The 20,774-nt window shown below is 40.8% G+C and overlaps 1 protein-coding gene across 1 annotated transcript in view; it reads right to left on the bottom strand.

The window, feature by feature from the left end:
* Positions 1–16,410, bottom strand: part of MOXD1 (monooxygenase DBH like 1) — a 49,809-nt gene extending 33,399 nt beyond the window's left edge. The window contains exons 1-4 of the mRNA XM_065632141.1: positions 16,111–16,410; positions 4,912–5,058; positions 3,292–3,459; positions 3,083–3,166 (exon numbers count right to left, since the gene is read on the bottom strand). Coding sequence (XP_065488213.1) covers positions 3,083–3,166; positions 3,292–3,459; positions 4,912–5,058; positions 16,111–16,395 — 684 coding nt within the window. The 5' untranslated portion in view covers positions 16,396–16,410. The remainder of the gene's footprint in view (positions 1–3,082; positions 3,167–3,291; positions 3,460–4,911; positions 5,059–16,110) is intronic.
* Positions 16,411–20,774: the final 4,364 nt, after the last annotated feature.

Below are 20,774 nucleotides of genomic sequence, written 5' to 3' on the forward strand. Positions count from 1 at the left end.
GAAAATACATCATTTCTCATTACCTGAGGTTCTTGGAAAGTAGCATAAATATTATGTAAAGAGAAAGAAAAGACGTAAGTTTTTACATAATTTACCTTTGACTGATTTTGAGATTTCTTATGCTAGTTATTTCTTTATCTTGTGCTAACAGAAGAACCCAGCTCTTGCAGTTGCTACCCAAACAAGCCCTTTGATTCACTTCAAATTAAAAGCTTACTTATGCAAGCAATCAGCAGGAGGACCTTGCCTGAGCTACCCGCAAGGCAAAGGCACCATAGTGGGACATCTGAAAAAAAGAACTTTGCATTGCCCAGAGGGTCATTCAGTTTCGGGAACTTTTTTTTCCATGTGAATAAAAAGCACAAAAGAAGAAAAGGGTGTGTTCTGGACATCCTCACTATTCATCACAAATGTTTTGTTAGTTCAAGAGCCGGTCTGGTCTCATGGACCACCAGCCCATTTCCACCCAGGGACTTCGGCTGTGCCCCTGGCGTGCACCCTCCTGTTGAGTTTCACCCAAAGGGATTCAGTTCTTGAGTTCCACAACTGCTCCATGGCAGTAACCACACCGACATAAGCAAGAAAAACTTGAGGTTTCACTTTGGAACTGTGCTTCTTATCCAAACTAAAACACTATTGTAGATGCACCCTAAGACCAAGTATTATTACTTATCCAGCTATTGCACCCTAGACTGTATTTATGAAATATATTTGTTCTGCCTGAGAGCTTATAGTTACTCTTTGAAATAATGCATGGTCAATGGAAGTTAAAAAATCCTTTTTAAATTCAGAATCTGTATTCAGAATCTGGCATTTGTTAACCAGAGATGATTAAATGTCTTGGCCTCTACCTTTAATGATAAGTCTGATTTTTTCCTCAGACAGTTTCCTTCATTATAATATTGTGCTTTTCTCATAAAACTGATATTTTGAGGAGGAACATCTTTTATTCAAGGGTGACAGAGCACTGGAACAGGCTGCCCAGAGAGGTTGTGGAGTCTCCTTCCCTGGAGACATTCAAAACCCGCCTGGACATGTTCCTGTGCAATCTGCTCTGGTGAACCTGCTTTAGCAGGTGGGCTAGACTAGGTGACCTCCAGAGGTCCCTTCCAGTCCCAACCATTCTGATTCTGTGATTCTGCGTGACATTTTAGAACATACATTATTATAAAATGCTCAGAGCAGTTTTCAAGAAGAAAGGAATGACAAAGAACAGCTGAACAGTACGAAAAAAAATACTGTGGCTGTTGCACCTAACAGAGACTCCAGATCACCAGCAGATTTACACATACACACAGCTAAGCACACACTTCCGTGGTGGTGATGGCACACATTGTCCAACAAGAGCTGAACTGCACTTCAGTGCTCCACAAAATCATACAGGAGGAGAGAAATGGCCAAATTCAGCTCACATGCACATTACTTGAGTAGACAGAATTATACTAGAGATGAATTTGTACTATTTTAAAACTTTTTTTTTCTGTCTGTAAAAATGAGATGTGTAAGTTTGTGCGAAAATGCTACTACAGAAGGAATCCAGAACCAACATCTACAGACTGTTTGATCAGGACAAACAATTCATCTGTCCTCTTCTTTGTGAAATTCAATCTTTGTTTGCATAGCTAATATCCTCCTAAGTAGCCATAAGCCCTATCCCGTGTGTATCAGTAGGCTTTAGAGAGTGTTTAGTTTGCAAGACTGCAGCGATACAATTCCACAACAACCTTCTATGTGTCATCTACAAAAGTCACACATGAATGTGTAAGTTGTGCCCCTGAACATAAATGCTAAGGGAGTGTTCTTACATAATTCTTCTCTCTTTCTGTAATTATTTTTCTCTCTCAAAACATTTTTTAAGTGGCAAGGTGAAATTTGTTTGCTTTTCTGAAGGTGGAAAATCCCTGAGGATTCTACTCTAATTTTTATCTTTATAAAACACAAATAAATTTCTGATTTCATAATGTGATTTCTAAAATTATAATATTATTTATATATCATCGTAAAAGCAAATAATAAGAAACTATTCTGAAAAATTAGTCAATGTACTTCTGAGCTAAAATCATGTTTTAGCTTACACCAACCACAATTTTTTTTAAAGAGTAACCATACATGCAGTCAGGTAAAACATTTAAATAATAAATTCAGAAAATATAAATAATAAATAGTTCCAGGAAACTTTTTAGCAGACCAGCATGCATCTACAACTTCCATCAAACTTAACATGGAAAGCATGATCCTGACACTACCACTTTGAAGCGTTCTCTCTTGAAAGCAGAGAGCTGGGAATCCTGACGTATATTACAAGCAAATTCTGCTTTTCGTAGAGATCTGTGAAAGCAGCTGTTACAAATTTCAAATGGGATTAAAGACCAAGTACCTGAAGGCAGAAATCTGGACCTTGCAATTCTTCATTTTGATAAAGTACAGAGACCCACAATATTTCAAAATAACAAGATGTGTTTCTCAGATGCATTTGAGATCATATGTTAAGTTCTCTGAGTTAATTTAAAATTTCAGTCTTACTGAATGCATTGGAGAAATATGACTGACAATAGCCCAAATAATGGAATAGAATTGTACACTTAAAAGCATTAATGGGTTCAAAGAAAGGTAAGAACAAGGGCCAAAGCTATCCCACAGTACTACCTTGAGCAGTCTAGAATGATAAAACGTTGTTCTTTTCGGAGGTCTTTGGTATATTCCTTCCGGGAAGGAATGCGAGAACCATCTTTCCCTCAGCGCTCTTAGAGAAAGAGAAGGAGAAAGAGAAAGAGAAAAGAAAGAGAAAGGGAAAGGGAAAGGGAAAGAGGAAGAGGAAGAGGAAGAGAAAGAGAAAGAGAAAGAGAAAAAGAAAGAGAAAGAGAAAGAGAAAGAGAAAAACAGAAAGAGAAAGAGAGGCTCTGTCGCTGTCCATGATGATCAACAGTGCACACCAGAATCACTTGACCCATGTTTGTGAAGACAGACACAAGATCTTGTTTTCACTCCAATAAGTAGTGAAACTAATTTTGAAAATGCAAGAACTGATTTGAAGAGTAATGGTTATCTGAGGTCCTCTATTTGCCCGGTCAGGATCACTCACCTTTGTCACGTGATGCTTTTCATGTTGTACGGGAATCTTAAACATTTGGCACCAATATGTTGTATCCTTGTCTGGTACAGGCACCTGTCTTAATAAAAAGGGCAAGAACACAATATTATAAAAGTCTCATTATCCCATTGTGTAAGCCCAAAGCTTTGGCTGCCAGCTTATCCCATCTCCACATAAACCCAAAACCCAGAGTAACTTACGTCTTTGTTTGTCAAGTCAAAGTATGGCAAAGAGGCAGATGAGACTTCCTCTTTCTCAGGATTCAGTAAACGCAGACTCTTGGTACCGCGATTAGCCCCATGGTAATTTTGACCTGCTTCTCCCATGTCTTTGTGGTGGTAGGCCCATATTACCCTCACTGTGCTCTCCTGAAAAAAAAGAAAATAACCAAAGAACCTATAAGGAATAGGAACAAGATCTTACTTGTATAGTTCACATAATTCCTAAGATCTGTATGATGTAGGTCTTGCTGTATCTGAACAATGACAATGTGTACCAGAGGGAGGAGCAGTCATCTACTGATTCCAATTTGCCTTTAAAATTAATAATGTTTTATACTCAGAGTTCATTGCAGATCTGCATAATTTTAATCTGTCTCTGACAGATTCCTTCATTAATGCCACAAATTTTAATTGTATCTGCAAATAGAAGAACAGACTCATAAAAAGGTAACCAACTCAACATATCAAAAAATTTTCTCTAGAGATGCCATTCATTTGGCCAGCAATCAGAAGGTTTCCTTCCAAAACAGTTCCCAGGCTCTACTCTGTAAAGATGTGGATATCTTCTGTGAAGTACTGTCTTTACATGCTAGGGAAGATAGACATTCAATTACAGAACAGATTTACATCCGAAAAATCAATCTACAGCCACAGCACACATCAATTCTCTGTAAATCATACTCAGATTGCAATAATCACCCTTGAGACAAAATACTCTAATAAATCCTGAAGGGCCCCAGAAAGTTAAATTACACTGAGACAATTTGGAGCAGGTGCAAAAACCATAGGTCCATTGACTGCCTGGAAATCTGTCAGTTTATACAGCTGTGGATTTGCTTCCTGCATCTTTCAGCTCTTCATGTTGTTATTATTGCATATATTGTGAAAACATAGATAATGATATTTTCAACACTATTTGTGTTGAACTACCACAATCCTTCCAAAATGAGTAGTAAACAAGCCAAAGCACAGAATGCCTTGCAAATCTCTCTAACCTGTCATTTCCGATACGAAAGTCATCAACTTCATATAATTTAAAATTGTGCTTAGGAAACAGCACAGCAGTCCCTAGGGCAACAGGAGAATTTGGCATGAAAAATATTTTACCATGGAAAGAGTTTTATCATAAAAACTCATTTTGAATTAAGAAATAAAAGAAAAAAATATACTAAAAATACATACACTCCAAAGTTTTTTAAAAGTCTGTCTTTAAGATCAATTACAAGCTAGTATAAGACCTAAAAAGTGTTTCTCAAGTTGGCATCTCTTGAAGGATTGTAAATGTGGAGTATGGGACCTGATGGCCCAGAGATACCTGTTTCAATCCTGTGTTCACTTGATGTGTTAGAAATTAGAGAACATAATGCATGAAAGTAGAAGGACAAAGAAAGTTGAAATTAAAATATAAGATCTTAATAAAACTAGCACAAGTATTTTACATGGTTAGTTTAAGTTGACCAAACAAATGTTTTGGAAAGTGAATTTCTCTAATTCTGTCTTTTTACTAGGACAAGATTTTACTAACCAGCTTCATAACCACGTATACATTTGGTTTGTATTAATTAGTTCATAATTCTACACATAGGCAGAGCCTCTTACCGTTATGCTTTTGTCATTTGTATCACAAGTGTGTAGTTCTCTGCTAAAAGCCAATACTGTATGTGTGCTGTTTTCCATGGCGTATTCTAGATGGTAATCCTGTTGAGAGTCCTTTTTAAGGACTCTGTTTTCATCTGTAAAATAATCCTGTCAAAATAAAAGGTGGGTCATTAATATAAACTGGTATTAAATTAAAAATAAAATGTTATGTCCATTACTGAAGCCTCTTAAAACACATCTTTATGAAAAATACGGAAGTATCATGGTTTTGTATCAAATTAAAAATCTGAGGCAGCACTGAACACTTTTTTGATTAAAAATCTTCAGGAAAGCAAGTCTCCTTGATAAGTTGCTTGAAGAATATCTTGAGCAACTTTAACAACATGCTGCCTGTACATAATTGCAGAAATATTGGCTGCACTCAACAACCAAGAAGCCTAATTTATCGCAACTGAGGTGTTGCGAACTTCAGGGGTAATTACAGAGAGAACAAATTTCACTTAATATTCACATCAAAACAACTTTTTCTTTCTTTTTTATTTCCAACAAAAAGCAAACCTCTTGAATGAACATTGACTAGAACCAAAGACCCCATGGCTTAACTAGCTCAGTTCATACAAAAGGTGCTGGGCTGGGGTGGGGGTTAGGTTGGGGTTTTGGAGCGGGGCGGGGAAGCTGTTTTTAAGAAAGAGGCTCTCCGTCCGGGGTTCAGCAGAGGTACAATGGAGGAGCGGCTGCAGCGATGCCGGGTCATTAACCTCCTCACCCCAAATTCCTGCAGCCCCGCGCAGCTGGGACCCAGCCCTCCTTCCTCCTCCCCCCAGCCACCTGGAACGGGCTCATCACCACCTCAGATGCACCTCTTTAGGTCGCCCTACTTAGAGATTTAGGACGTTTCTGCCAGATTTGGGATGGGGAGGGGGACTTTTAACTAATAGATATTTTTCTCATGCCAAACAGGCTACAGGCAGAGACTGTTAACCTTGTGGCATCATTGCAGAATAATGCAGCATCGGCTGCTCCTGGGATCCATTTATTTATGTAGCTATTTGGACCTCCATTCACTTCTTGAGAAATTTCTAGCTTTCCCCTTTTGTTAAAGTGAAGGCAACCAAGATGAAAAATTGCAAAATGTTATGTCCAAGTATTTTGATACAGGTGAAATTAGCCAATACCTTATCAATTCACTAAAGTATCATTTAGGAGCTGTAACCTAAAGCTTAACCCCACCCTAGAAATCTGTGTGTGTGCAAGAGACCACATGCACACCAGTGCAGTTTACGAGCTCTGCCTTTCATAGATATACAAATAACTTCATGCCCGAACATTTCATTAAGGTAAATGAATTTGTATTAAAAATTGCATTAAATTATCTCAGTCATTATTCAGTTTCAAAGAAGAAAAGTGTAAAAAGCTGACCATTTTTTATCAGTATGAAAATATTCAGATTTAATTCTCTCTTACAAAAACTACTGAAAGAGTTTAGATTTTTCCTACATTTCAAAAATTTTTCCTGTCGGCACTTCTTACAACTGCAAATGGATGAGAACATATGTGACAGAATATACACATGGAAAATTAATCACCAAAAAGAGTAAAAGAGGGGTCTGGGACCTGAAGTTGTACGCTATAAGAAAGGGAACTTATGAGTTATGTTTGTTTAGAGAAATAATTTTGGATTTGCCTTTCCAAAGGGAAATAATGAGCCTGTTCTGGGATGGTACTGAAGATGGGTATTTTATGGGATCAAAATGCTCTGCTTCAATCCTATATCAGAGCTTGGAAAGAGGCAGTGTACTTCTATATGCAATACCATCCCTGCTCTGAAAACTCTCGACAGAATCTCCACTTCCATCTTAAAAATAGCAATGGTTTATCTGGATGAGAAATGTAAGCTTGTGAGCACCAACTTTTATTAAGCTGTGCTACCTTTGCTGAAATATTACATTAAATTGGAGGAAGGCACCGTTTTATTAGAATAAGCACCCACATACTGAATTATTGAGGAATTCAAATGCAAGGATAGCTTTTCCTCATGTGAACGGGTTGCATGTCTTTGCCTGAAACCACTGTGAAGAAACACTCAGAAACGTGAAGTAAAGTTAGGTGTGCACGCTCAAGTGTTTTGTTGGTAAACTTCACCATTTCTTAACAAGTCTAGAGGACGCAGCCGTAACACAAAACACCTCTTGTAATATAGCCGTGAGTTCCATGACCCTGCAGGGAGAATGTAAAAATAACTCGAAGGAGTTGTGTAATTAAGGTATTAGCTTAGATATGCCTTGGTAACATGATTGTCAGTGTAATTATTTCACTCGTCTGGGTGACGGTCAAAGACAGGTCACAGCTCTGGCTCACTGCAGGGGGCTCATTTTGTGGCTGTCAGCAAATGCTTTGGGAAAGATGGTCCCAAAACCCAGGCCCCAGGAGGGGACCACACTGCTCCCGGCAGGAGGAGAGCTGCCCTGGGACAGCTGCACTGGGAGAGCTACACTGGGAGAGCTCACAGGGGCTGGCAGCGCTGCCCACCCGGGTGCTCGCTGCCTACCCTGCTGTCAACACTGAGCAGCACCTCGCTCAGTGACTCACCTTAAATTATGTTGTGGGTAGATGCTAATCTGACCAACTAACATTAATCTGTCCCACGTGAAAATTTCTGTGAAGTAGTGAATTCCTTGTCTCTGCTTATTTGCTCAGCTTGATACATGCCGCATCGAAACAGCCCTTGAACATCAGGGTGCTGAGAATACCTGGGAGGCAAATTTATGTCATGCCCGAGAAGACCAAAATGTCCATTTATTCCGGAAATCCTACAGTTCCACTGAGTGCAGCGGGACTGCCTCAGAGGAATCAAGTGTGAGTACACTTGCCAGGAGCAATTTAGGAGCTAGCAAACCATCTCTATTACTATTTTTATTTCCTTTATTAAAAATTATCCAGATGTTCATCACAAAAATAATGTAACGAAAAAATCCTGAACAGCTCAGAATTTAATTTCTCAGTGTCTCACACGAAAACACTTTTTTTACCAGTATTAAAACAAAATAAGGCCATATTGCCAAGGAAACCTACTGATCTCTTTCTGTTCACAGAGAAGATTTTGAGTCAAACTACAAAGACTTGGCTCAATTTACTCATCAGAGCTTAAAAGCCTTCAAGACAAGTTTTTGTTTATACATTGTAACGAATGAAAGCAGGCTATCAAAAATGAAGACGCACAAACTGTGATGCCACATCCGTTTCAGTAGCATCTTGGAAAAGTAAGAAAAAAGCTGGCTGTAGATGTATCTATATAGATATATGTCTGTACCTTTACACATATCTTATGCTTCCTTCCTCACAGCAGAAACCTGAAAACATGGATTTATGTACTGATCCGGCACTTGCATCCAGATTCTTTTGTTTCTTATACACACAAATGTATATATCCTATGTTAAACGAAGATAAAGTTGCCAAGTTTCACAACAGCATTACAGAAGTGTAAGCAGTTACAGAAAGAGAAGATAAGGGTGAAATGACTGTATTTTTCTAATAGGAACACCTTATTTTGGTTATTTAAATAGCAAGTGTTTAAAACAAATTTCGGAAGTGTTATTGATTATGCTACATAATAACAAAGTTGTTATTTTTATTTCAAAATTTGCTTATGTAAACTGTTTACATTTGAAACGTTTGAAGTTTCTGCACTCCCTTTAATTATATTGCGTAAACTGGCATTTTAAAGTCTAGACTAAGTTGTGCGATGAGTCAATAAGGTATCTCCTTCCTCACATTAACTAGAAGTTGAAACAACAAATGGAAAATGAAAATCCTCCTGGCAGTATAAGTTATTTTATGTTCTTTTCCAGATGGGAAGTTGATCATGTTATACTGTTTTTAAGATCCCATTAACCTCTTTCTTCCTTAAAAAAAATGTTTTGTGGCATATATGGTTTCTGATTGCTGCTCTACAAACAGTCAGAAAGGGTAATTTCTTAAGGATGTGAGAAGAGGCTGGTTTCTCCTCTGAGGATGTAGGCACAGCTGCAGGGGGGAGCCTGACCCTGAAAGCACCACCAGCTGTCACCGCAGCCCTGAACAGGTGTTTATGGGACTCCGTCCCCAGATCTTCACAATGTACAAGATTGTTTTGTTTATGATATCCATTTCCCACCCTAAATTATATACAGCACCTTTCAACCTCCGAGAGCATAAAATAACTCTCAAACTGTGGCCTCGTCCAGCAATCGCCTTGCGGGCTCGGCTTGCGAGCAGCCCTGCCGCCGGGATTTGCACACGCTTGAACTGGGAGATCGCTGCTACTTCAGCAGTGATTTAATACTTACAAACGAGTAAACGGACAAGACAGGAATGGGTAATGATGGAAAAACAAGCTGTGTTGCAGCTAGTCCTCACCAATGGCCTGTAGCCAATCCATGGAGTTTCAAACATCCCCAAACTACCAAAGTAATGTCTAAGGCCAGGGCTGAAGATAAGTAGTTTGGCAAAAGTAATTGGGAAGCTGTAACCGAGATGAAAATTGTCATAGAAGATCTATCTTAGTATAAATAGGATGCATAAATTGCTACAGTATGCAAAAGAACTGACCAGAACGTTTATTTGAAATAAGCACCAAGCTATGCCTTTCTGCGTTTCCAAAAAAATAACTGTGGTTAACATTTCTCTTTTTTATTGTTACATTTAATTTAAGTGGAATCCTGCTGCTCATGGTTCCAGCACACACTGGATGTTACCACCAAAAAGAAGCTGCTTTTACATTGTATTTGGCAAGAAGCAAACAGAGCATGAGTTTACAAATAAACAAATCAAACTTCTTTGTAACCTCAAATAAATTTCAGCTTGAGTTTCAGGCAAAGTTCTTACTATGCTCAGAAAAGCAGAGCCCACCCACAGAAAACTAACACGAAGCAGGAGTCTGAATGCATCACTGCTCCATATAAGAACACCTTGAGAGCATTCCAGCTGACTGATCCAATCTTGGCTTTGACCCGAAACAAAAAAATATCTGCAGAAATGGTATAGTGACAGCAATCAAGCAGTTGTAATAAGTTCCTAAAGAAAATGGGATCAGTAAATTCCACTGCTACCCTATAAGCAGTCTGAGCATTCTGCTTGCAATTAATTTAGTGATTTTTTTTTTAAATCTACACAGCAGATTAGCATGAAATGATTCAGTCCTTGCTAGAAAGCCTGGATCTCACTCACACGGGCAGTTCCGAGAAGCTGCACACAATTCCTGGTACAATTCCAATTAAACCAGCTGAATAACACTGGACTAGATGTGAATTGTTACTCCAGGTGTACTACTATTATAACTTTAACAAGGACAGAAGATTTTTATCTGTAACAAATAATTGCGGGTGTGTCTGTATTTCAAATGCAGACACACACATATACACAAAGACACACATTTTCCACTTGTGTATTTACAGAAACAGATAATGCATGTATTTGTGTATACATGTACATATATTTTCTTTGCAAAAGAGGGTGTGTATTTTTTACACATGAAACACAGTTATTTACTTAGAGACCCATCTTTCCTCATCCAAACTGTGTCATTTGAATACACTTCAGTGTATTTCTTATACCTAGTTAAATGCTGCCCGGGGCGGCTTCCCAATAGCCTACAGCTAGCAGTGACATCCCTTGGTTTCTGTGGCATTCCTGGGAGATATAAAAATATCATTTTCTCCACACACAAATGAAAAACACTGAAATGTGGATTGCTTTCTAACTTACCACACAAAGGTGTAAGACACATGAGTGGTTAGAAGTTGAAATATAACATCACTTATCGGCATGGATACTTTGACTTGGCAGCGGAGTCCCAAAGACCTATCTGAGTCTTCTCATCGAGAATAAATGTTGATTTAAGAGGTTATATTCCAGTTATATCAGAAGCTATAATGCTAGATTAAAGGCTGTCCTAACAGAAACAGACTAGATAAAACATGTAGCAAAGTGTTTTAAGGGAAAGAAAATCTGTAAGTAAGAAATACTGCATGATCTAATCTTAAAACTGCACTTTTATCACAAGGAATATGCCTTACACAGGAGCCACATTTAACCAGTACAAGTCTTCTTTACAAGTTAATTACTTTAATTACTTTAGTTATAAGGAAGTTTCAAAAAAGCTTAAGGGATTTTCAAGCACAACTATTAGTGATACTTGTTCCCAGAATTTCTGTATGTGCCTTAGAAGATGTCCCCTCTTCCTTCTTCTACTTCTATGATACTTGTTAATATTGAGAATTAACTATTCCCCCATTATTTTAAGCCTTTGCATCACTCATGGTGGCTACATTTCCATCCTGCCCAAAGTACTTAATTTTAGGCAGCTGTAAGAAAATTCCATTTTCTTGGTGTTTCCAAAAGCCAAAGGACAAGAAAAAAATGCCATAAAGAGCAAAAAAAAAAAAAAAAAAAAAATCAAAAAACCAACCCTTGTAAAACAGCTCCCCAAAGGCTGAAAAATACAAGAGCTACAGAATTCTTCTCATCTTTTGTTCACTAACTATTGCTTCCTTGTCTTAACTATTGTACCCCTGAAAGGGAACCACAAAGCACCCAGCCAGTGGAGATGTACACTGGAGTGTCTCTTTATGGCCCACATCGAAGCCAAGAGGGACTCATTAGTCATCTGGAGATTTTGCCCCAATGCCCAAAGGCATGAAATACCTCCAACCAACAAAGCACCAACTGAGATATGTCAGTGTGGCACTCACTTTGCATCTCTCTCTTGGTGCCTTTCAAGTTGTTTTCTAAACACTTCTTTTGTTGCTGTTGGCATGAGTGCACTTAAAAGCAGCATATCGTTAAGTACAGAAAATGCTCACTGTTTTCTGTCTTTTAAAATCTCTTCCAAGTACTTCCCTGTGAGCAATTAAGCTAACTCTATGGGATACATTTGATAACAGATATTCTTTAGTTTGGGTGACAGTTAACAAGCAGGGCTGTAATGAATAATAAAGTACTTTTTAGTGACACACAGTCCCTATTCACCCTGAGTAGGGACTATTTTTGTGCAAGTTCAACAGAAGATTCTAACAATGCAGCCCCCTTGTATAACTTGCACAAAATAGGCATTCATCAAGGAGGATTACTCTCCCCAAAATGGGGCTCTCAGCAGCTACGTGCTGTGGGTGGGGATGCACAATTCCAGACAGGGGTGGAGACCAAGGAAAAGGCATGGGTCTAGCGTGAAAATGCATGCTGTGTCAATTCATAAGTGTAAAAGAGATGCATTAAAAAAAAAAAGGAAAAAAAAACTAGATGTAAAAAAACCTGCCCCTAAAACTGTTACGATGGGTAACACATGTTGCAATTGACCATGGCAATATTTCAAGGAACATTTTGCTAAGTATGAACTCTCCTTCCAAGTCCACCCTCTCCCTATAGACACAAAGGCAGCTCCCAGTTTTCCAACACGAGCCCCCCTTGGTATCTTCCACTTGTTCTCAAACACACTCACCCAGACTCCACATAATCTGCCGCGCTGTCACCACAGGGCTCTCAGTAACATGCGAGAATCATTTGTTCACTAATCTCCCTCTTTTTTTCCCTCTGCTTGATAGAAGTGTGTCTTCACAACAATACAGTAAAGCTATGCATATATGTATGTATGTATTCATGCTATGTCCTCTACATCCTCCCAAAATACATCTAGGTTCCCATTCCAAATACTGAACTTATGAAATGTTAGGATAGTAAATGTATAATATTCTGATTGTTCAATGCTCTTCAAAAAGCTACTCTGGTACACCATGAAGGTTTGTTCTTCTTCGCTCAAGACATTGAAACACTTTTCACCTTGATATATTTAGAGAAAACTAAACCTCAGACTTTCAAATCATTTTAGCCTTTACTTACTATGCCAGACACCCTTTTAGCTTAAATACAGCTCAAACATGGAAAGGTAAACCAAAACAAATAACTCCTTAGACCCAGTTCAGGATACAACTAAAAACTGAGAAAGTAAACCCCAACCTCAGATATCCAGAACTTTGAGTCACCAGATTTTTTCAAGGAAAGCTCTGCCTGCTGACGGTGAGCATAGCATGTACTTGCTCTGAAAGGATGAAAATTAAATGCCAGAGGAAATATTTTCTCTCTTCTCTGAAAACTATCTGGAAGTTTACCTCAATATGCTGGTCTTCTACAGACTAAGGCATATCTGCTTTTACCTTTACTGACAGCTGTAGTCTAACTACATTTACATATTTGCTCCCAGAAGAGGACTCTTCCCTCTGAGAACACTTTCTATTTTTAAAGGAGAGAGAATTTAAGAGGGGAAAAAGAGGCTAAATTCTCCTAAGAGACTAGCAATTTCAACGCCCACTTGAAAGGCTATAAAGGTGTTTCAGAACATCTTCTGAAAATCAGGCCACTAACAAGCATCTCAAAACTTTCAAAGAAACCAAAAAATGACCATTCTAAGAGTTTAGACCACGATGCACATTTTCCAACTGATGATCATGGAATAAAAACATATTTCTAAAACCAAAAAGAAAAGTAAGTTCTTTCATTATAGGGTGTACATATTTTATCGAGTGCAGCTAGGCATAAAACCACATACTTTCAAGGGTACTATCTATGAAAAAATCTTTTTTAGTAGTAAATAATGTAAATGATGGTGACATACACTTAACACAGAACATGTTTTTAAAATATTAACCGCATTTGTGTGTCCAGTAAAAGGAAGAATTAGATATTATTGAAATAGCATTCTAGAACAAGTTATTCATTTTATAGCAATCCCTGCTGACAGGCCAGAAAAAGCCTTTGGACAAATTCTGTTTCTTCATCATCTTTGTTTCTGGACTTTCCTTGTTGGTGCAAGTATGGAAATATTTTAACAGAGCAACCTTTTAAAAGACTTCATTCCAGTTTAAAAAGAAACTTTGCTGCCTAGAACTGAAGAAGAAATGGGGATGGAGAAAACCTCAGGTTGCAAGCAAGCTTAACGGCCAGAAGTGTTTCTTCTGTGCCTTACTTACTCAAAAGCACAACAAAATAAGTCATGGCACTTAGCGTGGCAGATCTTTATGTGCTAAATTAGCACTGGAGAAAAAATACCAGGTGTTCTGTAACAGGAGGCACTTGCTACAGTCCTTCCCTCTTCTGTCTCAGTTGTATTTGTCATGGGATGCCAATGAATAAAATCTTTGGAAGAATGGAATTAGTATAGAGTCATTTTTAAAGGATGCTGAAAACCTGTGAGAGGTGCTGAGAAGAGCTGCCAAAGTCCTTTAAGTGCTGGGGAAAATGTCCTGCAGTGGGATGGTTAAAGAGCTCTATCTGTTTTATGCAAAAGAAAATTGAAGAGTGACTTGATTACAGCATATAAATAACTTTATGGAGGTAGGATGGGGTGGGAGTAGACTTTTTAATATAGTAGAGAAAATACATAGCTGGAATCTGAACCCAGACGAAGTAATACTGGAAATCAGGAATAGCAAAGACCCACCATTGCCACAAACTGTCAAGGAATGTGATGGATTCTGTCACTGCATGTCTTTGCACTAGGTTTGGATGCCTTTCTAAAAGGCTTGCTTTGCCCAAACAAGATCTATGAACTAACCAAGCACAAAGTTTGTGTTTCTTTAATTGGTTAACAGATACATCTTCCAAAATGTAAGCCTTACATTCTGTGAGGTAAAAGCTCATTGCTTGATAACCAACATAGATGGTTGTTATTATTATTATTATTATTATTATTATTATTATTATTATTATTATTATTATTACGACTACTGATTTATTTAGACTCTGGTTTGGAGGAAAAATTATATTCATTTTGAAATATGGAGAAACAAAATTCTGAAAATCATCATTCTGAAATTAGATAAAACAAATATTTACCTAAACTTCACATAGTGAACTAATAGGGGAAAAAAATATGCTGAAACTTCCCTTTTTCTGGAAAAGATTTGATTTTATAAAATCTTTACAAATAGTAGGAGGAGTACATTAAGCATTTAGTTTTCTTATAATGAAATGTTAGTAAAAATCCATATTCTTAAAGCAAAATATCATAAAATTTAACCTGCAGCTTCAAAGATAAGTAGCTTTAACACAATGAAAAAAAGACAGACAACTTCTCCTAGACTGTACTCTAACAACTAGGTGTTACACTGCTCTTCAATTGCCTTTCTAAAAGTTGTTATTCAGGCAGTCGAGGGCAACAAGTTGACATGCCAGTCCTGATCCCCCTTTCACTCACCCGTGGGACAAGCTGTTCCAGCACCCCAGCCCCAGAGCAACTCCTCCAGCCTGGATCTCAAGTTGCTGAGATGGGACCAAAGGTGTGGGTGCATCTTTGATGGGATGCTTTGCTGGAAGCACCAGTGGAACCTCAGTCCCAAACTCATGTTCCCAGCCATAGCCCTGGCAATATCTAGACAACTACAGAAACATACCTAGGGAATTGTGCCAGTACAGTTGGGCTCCTCAGAGATTGCTTTATCAGACCAAGGACAAGTACCTGGAGCCCCAGTGGTTGCTCTTGTAAGCCCTTTTCAACATCTAGGTCAAAATATCTCCAGGTGAGGAGAGGAGAAACACCAAGGACAAGAGCAGCACCGGCTGTGCCCCAGCAGATGAGGACATCAGCAGGCTGGGAACCTGGTGGGATCGTGCCCTTATGCCAATGGGACTACAAAAGAGGAAGTTTAGGAGGCACCAGGACGGCCAAGCTTCATCACTTGTTGGTAGAGTGAGGATAAAAGCGATGCACCTCGCTGGGAGAGTCTCCGCCATCTCTCCCCTCTCCTCCCCGGGTCTGTGCTCAGAGGGCCGGCACGGAAAGAGTGCTCAGGGAGAGAGAAAAGGGCTGTTGCATTTTCTGGATAAAGAGGAAGGAAACCTGACACATTTGACGAAACCCACGTAAAAGTTTAGCAGGAAGGTTGGCAGGGAGTGGACCGAAAGGACCCCTCCGGAGTGAAAGGAACGCATAACAATAGGAATAACCAAAAAGCTGGAAGAAAGAAGCAAAGAGGTAGGGAGATCAGGGGCGAGGAGGCTGCGAAAGAAAGAGGGGCAGGGAAAGAGGGACGTCCCGAGAAACAAACAGCAAGGGGAAGGCGGGCGGACAAAGAGGACCCGGGACGCGCGGCGGGGAGCGGGGTGCCGGCAGCGCTCTCCCCCAGCAGGCGCCGGCGGCTTGCGGGCGAGGGGAAGGAGCCGGGCCTTACCTGCAGGTAGGGCTGGCCCCTCTCCACGCCCCCCACCACGATGTCGGCCGAGGCCATGCCGCCGCTGGCCGAGAGCCCGAAGCCCACGTAGCCGCGGGTGCGCACCTCCAGGCGAAAGGCGAGGGCGCTGCCGCGGCGGCCCCAGTGCAGGCGGTAGGCGGCCGCGCCGTCCAGCACCGCGCTGTGCGGGTAGCTCCGCGGCGGCCCGGCGGCAGCGGCGGCAAACAGCAGCCCGCCCAGCACCAGCGCCCAGGGGCGCAGCCGCCGCATCCTCCCGCCGCGCATCGGCGGGCGCCTCTGTCTCTGCCGATGCCCGGGCGTGCGTATGTGTGTGTGTGTGTGTGCGCGGAGAAGGGGGGCCGGGTGCCCCGGTCACCCCGCCCACGCTGCGGGCGGCACCGTGCCGGCCGGCCCCGTCGGGGCAGCGCGCCCTCGGCAGCCGCTTTGTTCGCTCTCCGCCCCGGTCTCCGTTTGTTCCGCGCCGCCCGTCGGGGCTGGGCCGAGACCCTGCCGCCCCGGCAGCACCTGCCGTGCGCTCGCCGCGGCTGCCGGGCTCCCGCGGGTGCTTCCCGGAGGTGCGCTCGGAGTTCGCGTTAACGAGCGAAAATCCTCCTTCTGATGGGGCGAGCGGAGAGGAGGCGGCGGATGGAGCTCCCCTCCTACTCGCTGGGGACGCCCCCGGCCCCACTGGAGCTTTCACTCCAGTCGAAGGAGTCCGCGGGAGGAAGCTCGGAGGCAAACGAGCGCTTTCCAGCTCTCAGCCGCTTCTTAGCGTGAGAGCACGGTGCCGCGGAAGGATGCCTGAGCAGGTAGATCCCCGTCGAGAGAGTTCTTTTTGCTCCGTAAGTGGAAAGCGGGAACCTCCAGAGGGATTTGCACCGACACGGTTCCAAAAGCACAGCTCAAATCCCCACCCGCTTCCTTTGACACCCCCGCACACGTCGCCGGTGGCCCCCTGGCCGTGCGGTCCCCGGTACACCCGCGACAGAAACTGCATCCATTTCCCCTCTGCTGACTGGCAACTCCACCGCCATTTAAGTAGGAAAGTAAAGATCAGAAAGATATTTTTGGAGGAATGTTCCCCAGCCCCCTGCAAATCTGGAAGAAAATAAAAAATAGCATACCACCCAAAACGGGAAAGTCATGGTCAACAAGTTGTATTGGCTGTTAAAAGCTCCAAACAATACAAAATCAGTTTTAAAATGAAGTTATGCTGTTTGAAGTGGTTTTTGTTGATGTTTAAATGAAAGAGAACGAGCTTGGCACTCAATGGAAATTAAATATTAATTCTATGAAAACCAATCAAACTAGTACATGAGGGAAATTAGCCATGCTTCTTTTTTGGCTTTTATGTGAAAATATTTCGCAAATATCAGTGGGGCTTTCGGAATATCACCACCTACTGTGATGTGAGGAATATATCAAACTATAAAACGACTTCTATAAAAGAAAACATTTAAAAAATGATAAGAACCAAAAATTACTTTCACTTAAAATATCATAAGAAAAGATAACAACAATAATTAGATACTGGTGAAATGAAAATAATCTTTAAAGGTAACAGATTAGTGAGACCTTTCCTCCAGTTCCAATTATAGTAGTAACATCAAAGGTACAAACTCTGATGACTGACAAAATAGAAAATGGGGACTTGCTGAGTGTTTAGATTCTCTTCTAAAAATTGCTAACAGCTACCAGTGGAGGTGGATTCATTTAAAGAGAAATTGCAAGTGTGCGATGATACTTCTCAAGGCCAAAGATGTGACCTCAACACTCAGCTGGGGAGATGCACCCTCTGTAAATGTATATGTTAAAGAAGAGATCCTTAGGAGAGTTACCAAAAAAAAAAAAAAAAGTATATATTTTCTGGGGACAGGGACAAAGAAGGAATGATGGGTGTTTCTTAAAATTAGCTTTTTTCTTCATTTTCTTATAAGACTGTATATTATGTTCTCACATAACAAACCCTGAAGTAAAGTTTAAATCATGTGAATGTGACAAGGTCATATAGCAACTTCACTGTCAGAAAGAATGATTGAATTACACATCTGGTAGGAAAATTGCTGCCTTCAAACCATAACAGTGGTCACTGAAGTCTAACTAGTGCTTCCACTGTGCATGCACTCTATAGGTGTTTGTGCAAAATAATGGAAAATACTCACATTAAAGTACTCCATCACGGTAAGGATGGTACTGACGACATTTTAGAAGCCTGTACACAACATGGGATATCATTATACAGTGAAGGGTGATGGAATATCCCATACAGTGGACTACGCTGTACAGCACAGCAAGCAGAAATGGAGTTCCCCAGCCAGCCTGGATGAAGGGAAGAAGCACTGGAGGTAGGTGGGCAGCGTAGAGGTTGTCATCAGTAAGAGCTGTGCACCTTCACATAACGAAAGCCTGGCCTCCACCCCTTGGACCTCCAACCCTGCTCCTATTACAGCAAACAGGCACAGACAGAAAACTGAAAAACAGGCTCCAATGAACTCAAACTTGAGGTCAGTTGACATGATTCTGGTAATTCAGCCAAAAGCCAAGACAGTAGGATCATTTAACGACTTGGACAAACTGCAGCATCTCAGAAAAGCCAGAGGTTTGTTACAGTGGGTCTGGTAAAAGTCATAACACTCATGGAAACAGCTTGGTGTTTCTGGTGGGCTGCAGGGGCCTTGGAGGGTGAAAAGCCCCCACGCAGCCTGGCATGCAAGTGTCCTCTGCTGGCAGAGCCTGTGGCCAGGGTGTTCCTGTTCCATGGCTCTGCAGCTAACCCCAAATTGCTCCCAGGCTTTATTTTCTTTTGTGGAGAAAAATGACATTTTGAAGGCTGAAAGCTGAAAGAGAAACAATACTCAGGTTCTTGAAATCTCCCATGGGATTGAATGATCTCTCTGCACAGCTCGAGTGTCAGTCTGCTGCTGCTCAGCAGCTCTGAAGCCTTTATTGCCAAAGCCCTTGTGACCCTTCACCAAAACCTGGGGGTGCTGGTAACCTGTCTTCCAGCAATGAGACTTTATGCAGCATCCCTGCTTGCCCTCTTACACTGGCCGTGTTTAGATTAGTAGAAGCACAGAAATAGCAACACTATTGCTTTCCGATCTCCAGTAGACATTTTTGCATTAAAACCAACCATCCAAATGGTTTTACAGAGCTGAACACTTGACCTACAAATACTGTGACAAAACCAACCTTTTCCAACTTGCCGCTATTTATAATCCTAAGAACAATACTCGTGTAATAAAACTTTCCTAGTAGACTTAGAAGAGGCACTTTGTGGGCAGAGTAGTAATATTCCCAAAACTCACATTAAGAGACTTTGGTGACTTCACTGAAGTTGTTTTCCATCATTAAAAGACCAAACTCCTATGAAGAAAATACAGTCTAAATCCGAACTCTGGCCTAGAAGTAATGCTGCTGGCAGGAGTACAGGATGACATTGGGTTACCATCTTCTCATGGTTGAACTCAATCCCACCACTCCTATTGTAGAGGAAGGCAGTCACCTAACCAAACGCAGAAAGATTCAGCAAGTGTTTTTCTCTTTAAAATCTCTTGCTACTGTTACTGAACATGATTATGGCCATTGCCCCCCACCCACCATTACATGGCGTGGTTCATATACTAGAATACTGTGTAAAAAATGATACCTTCTTGTTCGTATTACAAATATTTGAGGAAAAAAAAAAAGGCACAAGATTGATAAAACCTTAAAAACTTGCTAAAAATGTAAACATCTTTTGATACAAAACAGTGCACTTTGCTATAGGAGACACTCCACCCATCAATTCCCACAACGGTAAAGAAAGAAAGAACATGGCACAGCTGAAACAACAACCTGTGACTACCCAGGAGAAAGCTGGCCCTCAGCCAGTGAGCTAATCGAGCTGTCCAAGAAAAATCTTAAAAATCACTTGTAGCTGACAGTGACATTGGGTTTCATCCAGAGCAATAGCATGAATGCCTCCCTCAGCCACTCTGCTTACCTAAAAACCCCTCCTGCACCACACACCCCTCATCTAATTATTATAGAAACATTTGAAACCGTATGCATAAGGACCTTCTTGTGTCCTGCAGGAAATGCATGGAAATGCATTACATACAAGTTTGTCACCAAGTACCTGTGAGTAATGCTGTGAAGAACAGAACATAGCAATTGGTGTAAAAAAGTTCTGCTATTAAACCTGTGCAAAAAGCATTTAAACTGTATACCTTGTGTGACAGATAGATGGTCAGACAGGTAGAACTATAATTACATGTGGATTAACTTAGTAAAGATATATATGAAGCATAAATTACCATTTTAAAATGGTACTTGCACTGAAAGATTTCAAAAGGTATTCCACTTCAGGAAACATCAGCACCAGAACAAATATGATCAGGGAAAAGTAAAGAAAATGAGATTGGGTTAAATTCAAATGAAAGGGAAAGACTTCTTCCCCACACCTGAGGAATTATGACTGTGTAGAAATGCCGTGGCTGAGGCATCCCCTTGTAGCACTTGCTGTGAGCCAGCTCCCAGTATTACACTGCATGACTGACTGCAGTTAAGTGCCTCCTTTCACAGAGGTACTCGTAAAAAAAGGGGAAAGACAACAACCACAACCAAGAGAAATGAGAGAATCTTTGCTGTAAAGCCTGCCGGCTTTTCCAACTGGTCTAATA

The sequence above is a fragment of the Caloenas nicobarica genome, chromosome 3, assembly GCF_036013445.1.
Source record: "Caloenas nicobarica isolate bCalNic1 chromosome 3, bCalNic1.hap1, whole genome shotgun sequence".
In the NCBI taxonomy this organism is placed as follows: Eukaryota; Metazoa; Chordata; class Aves; order Columbiformes; family Columbidae; genus Caloenas; species Caloenas nicobarica.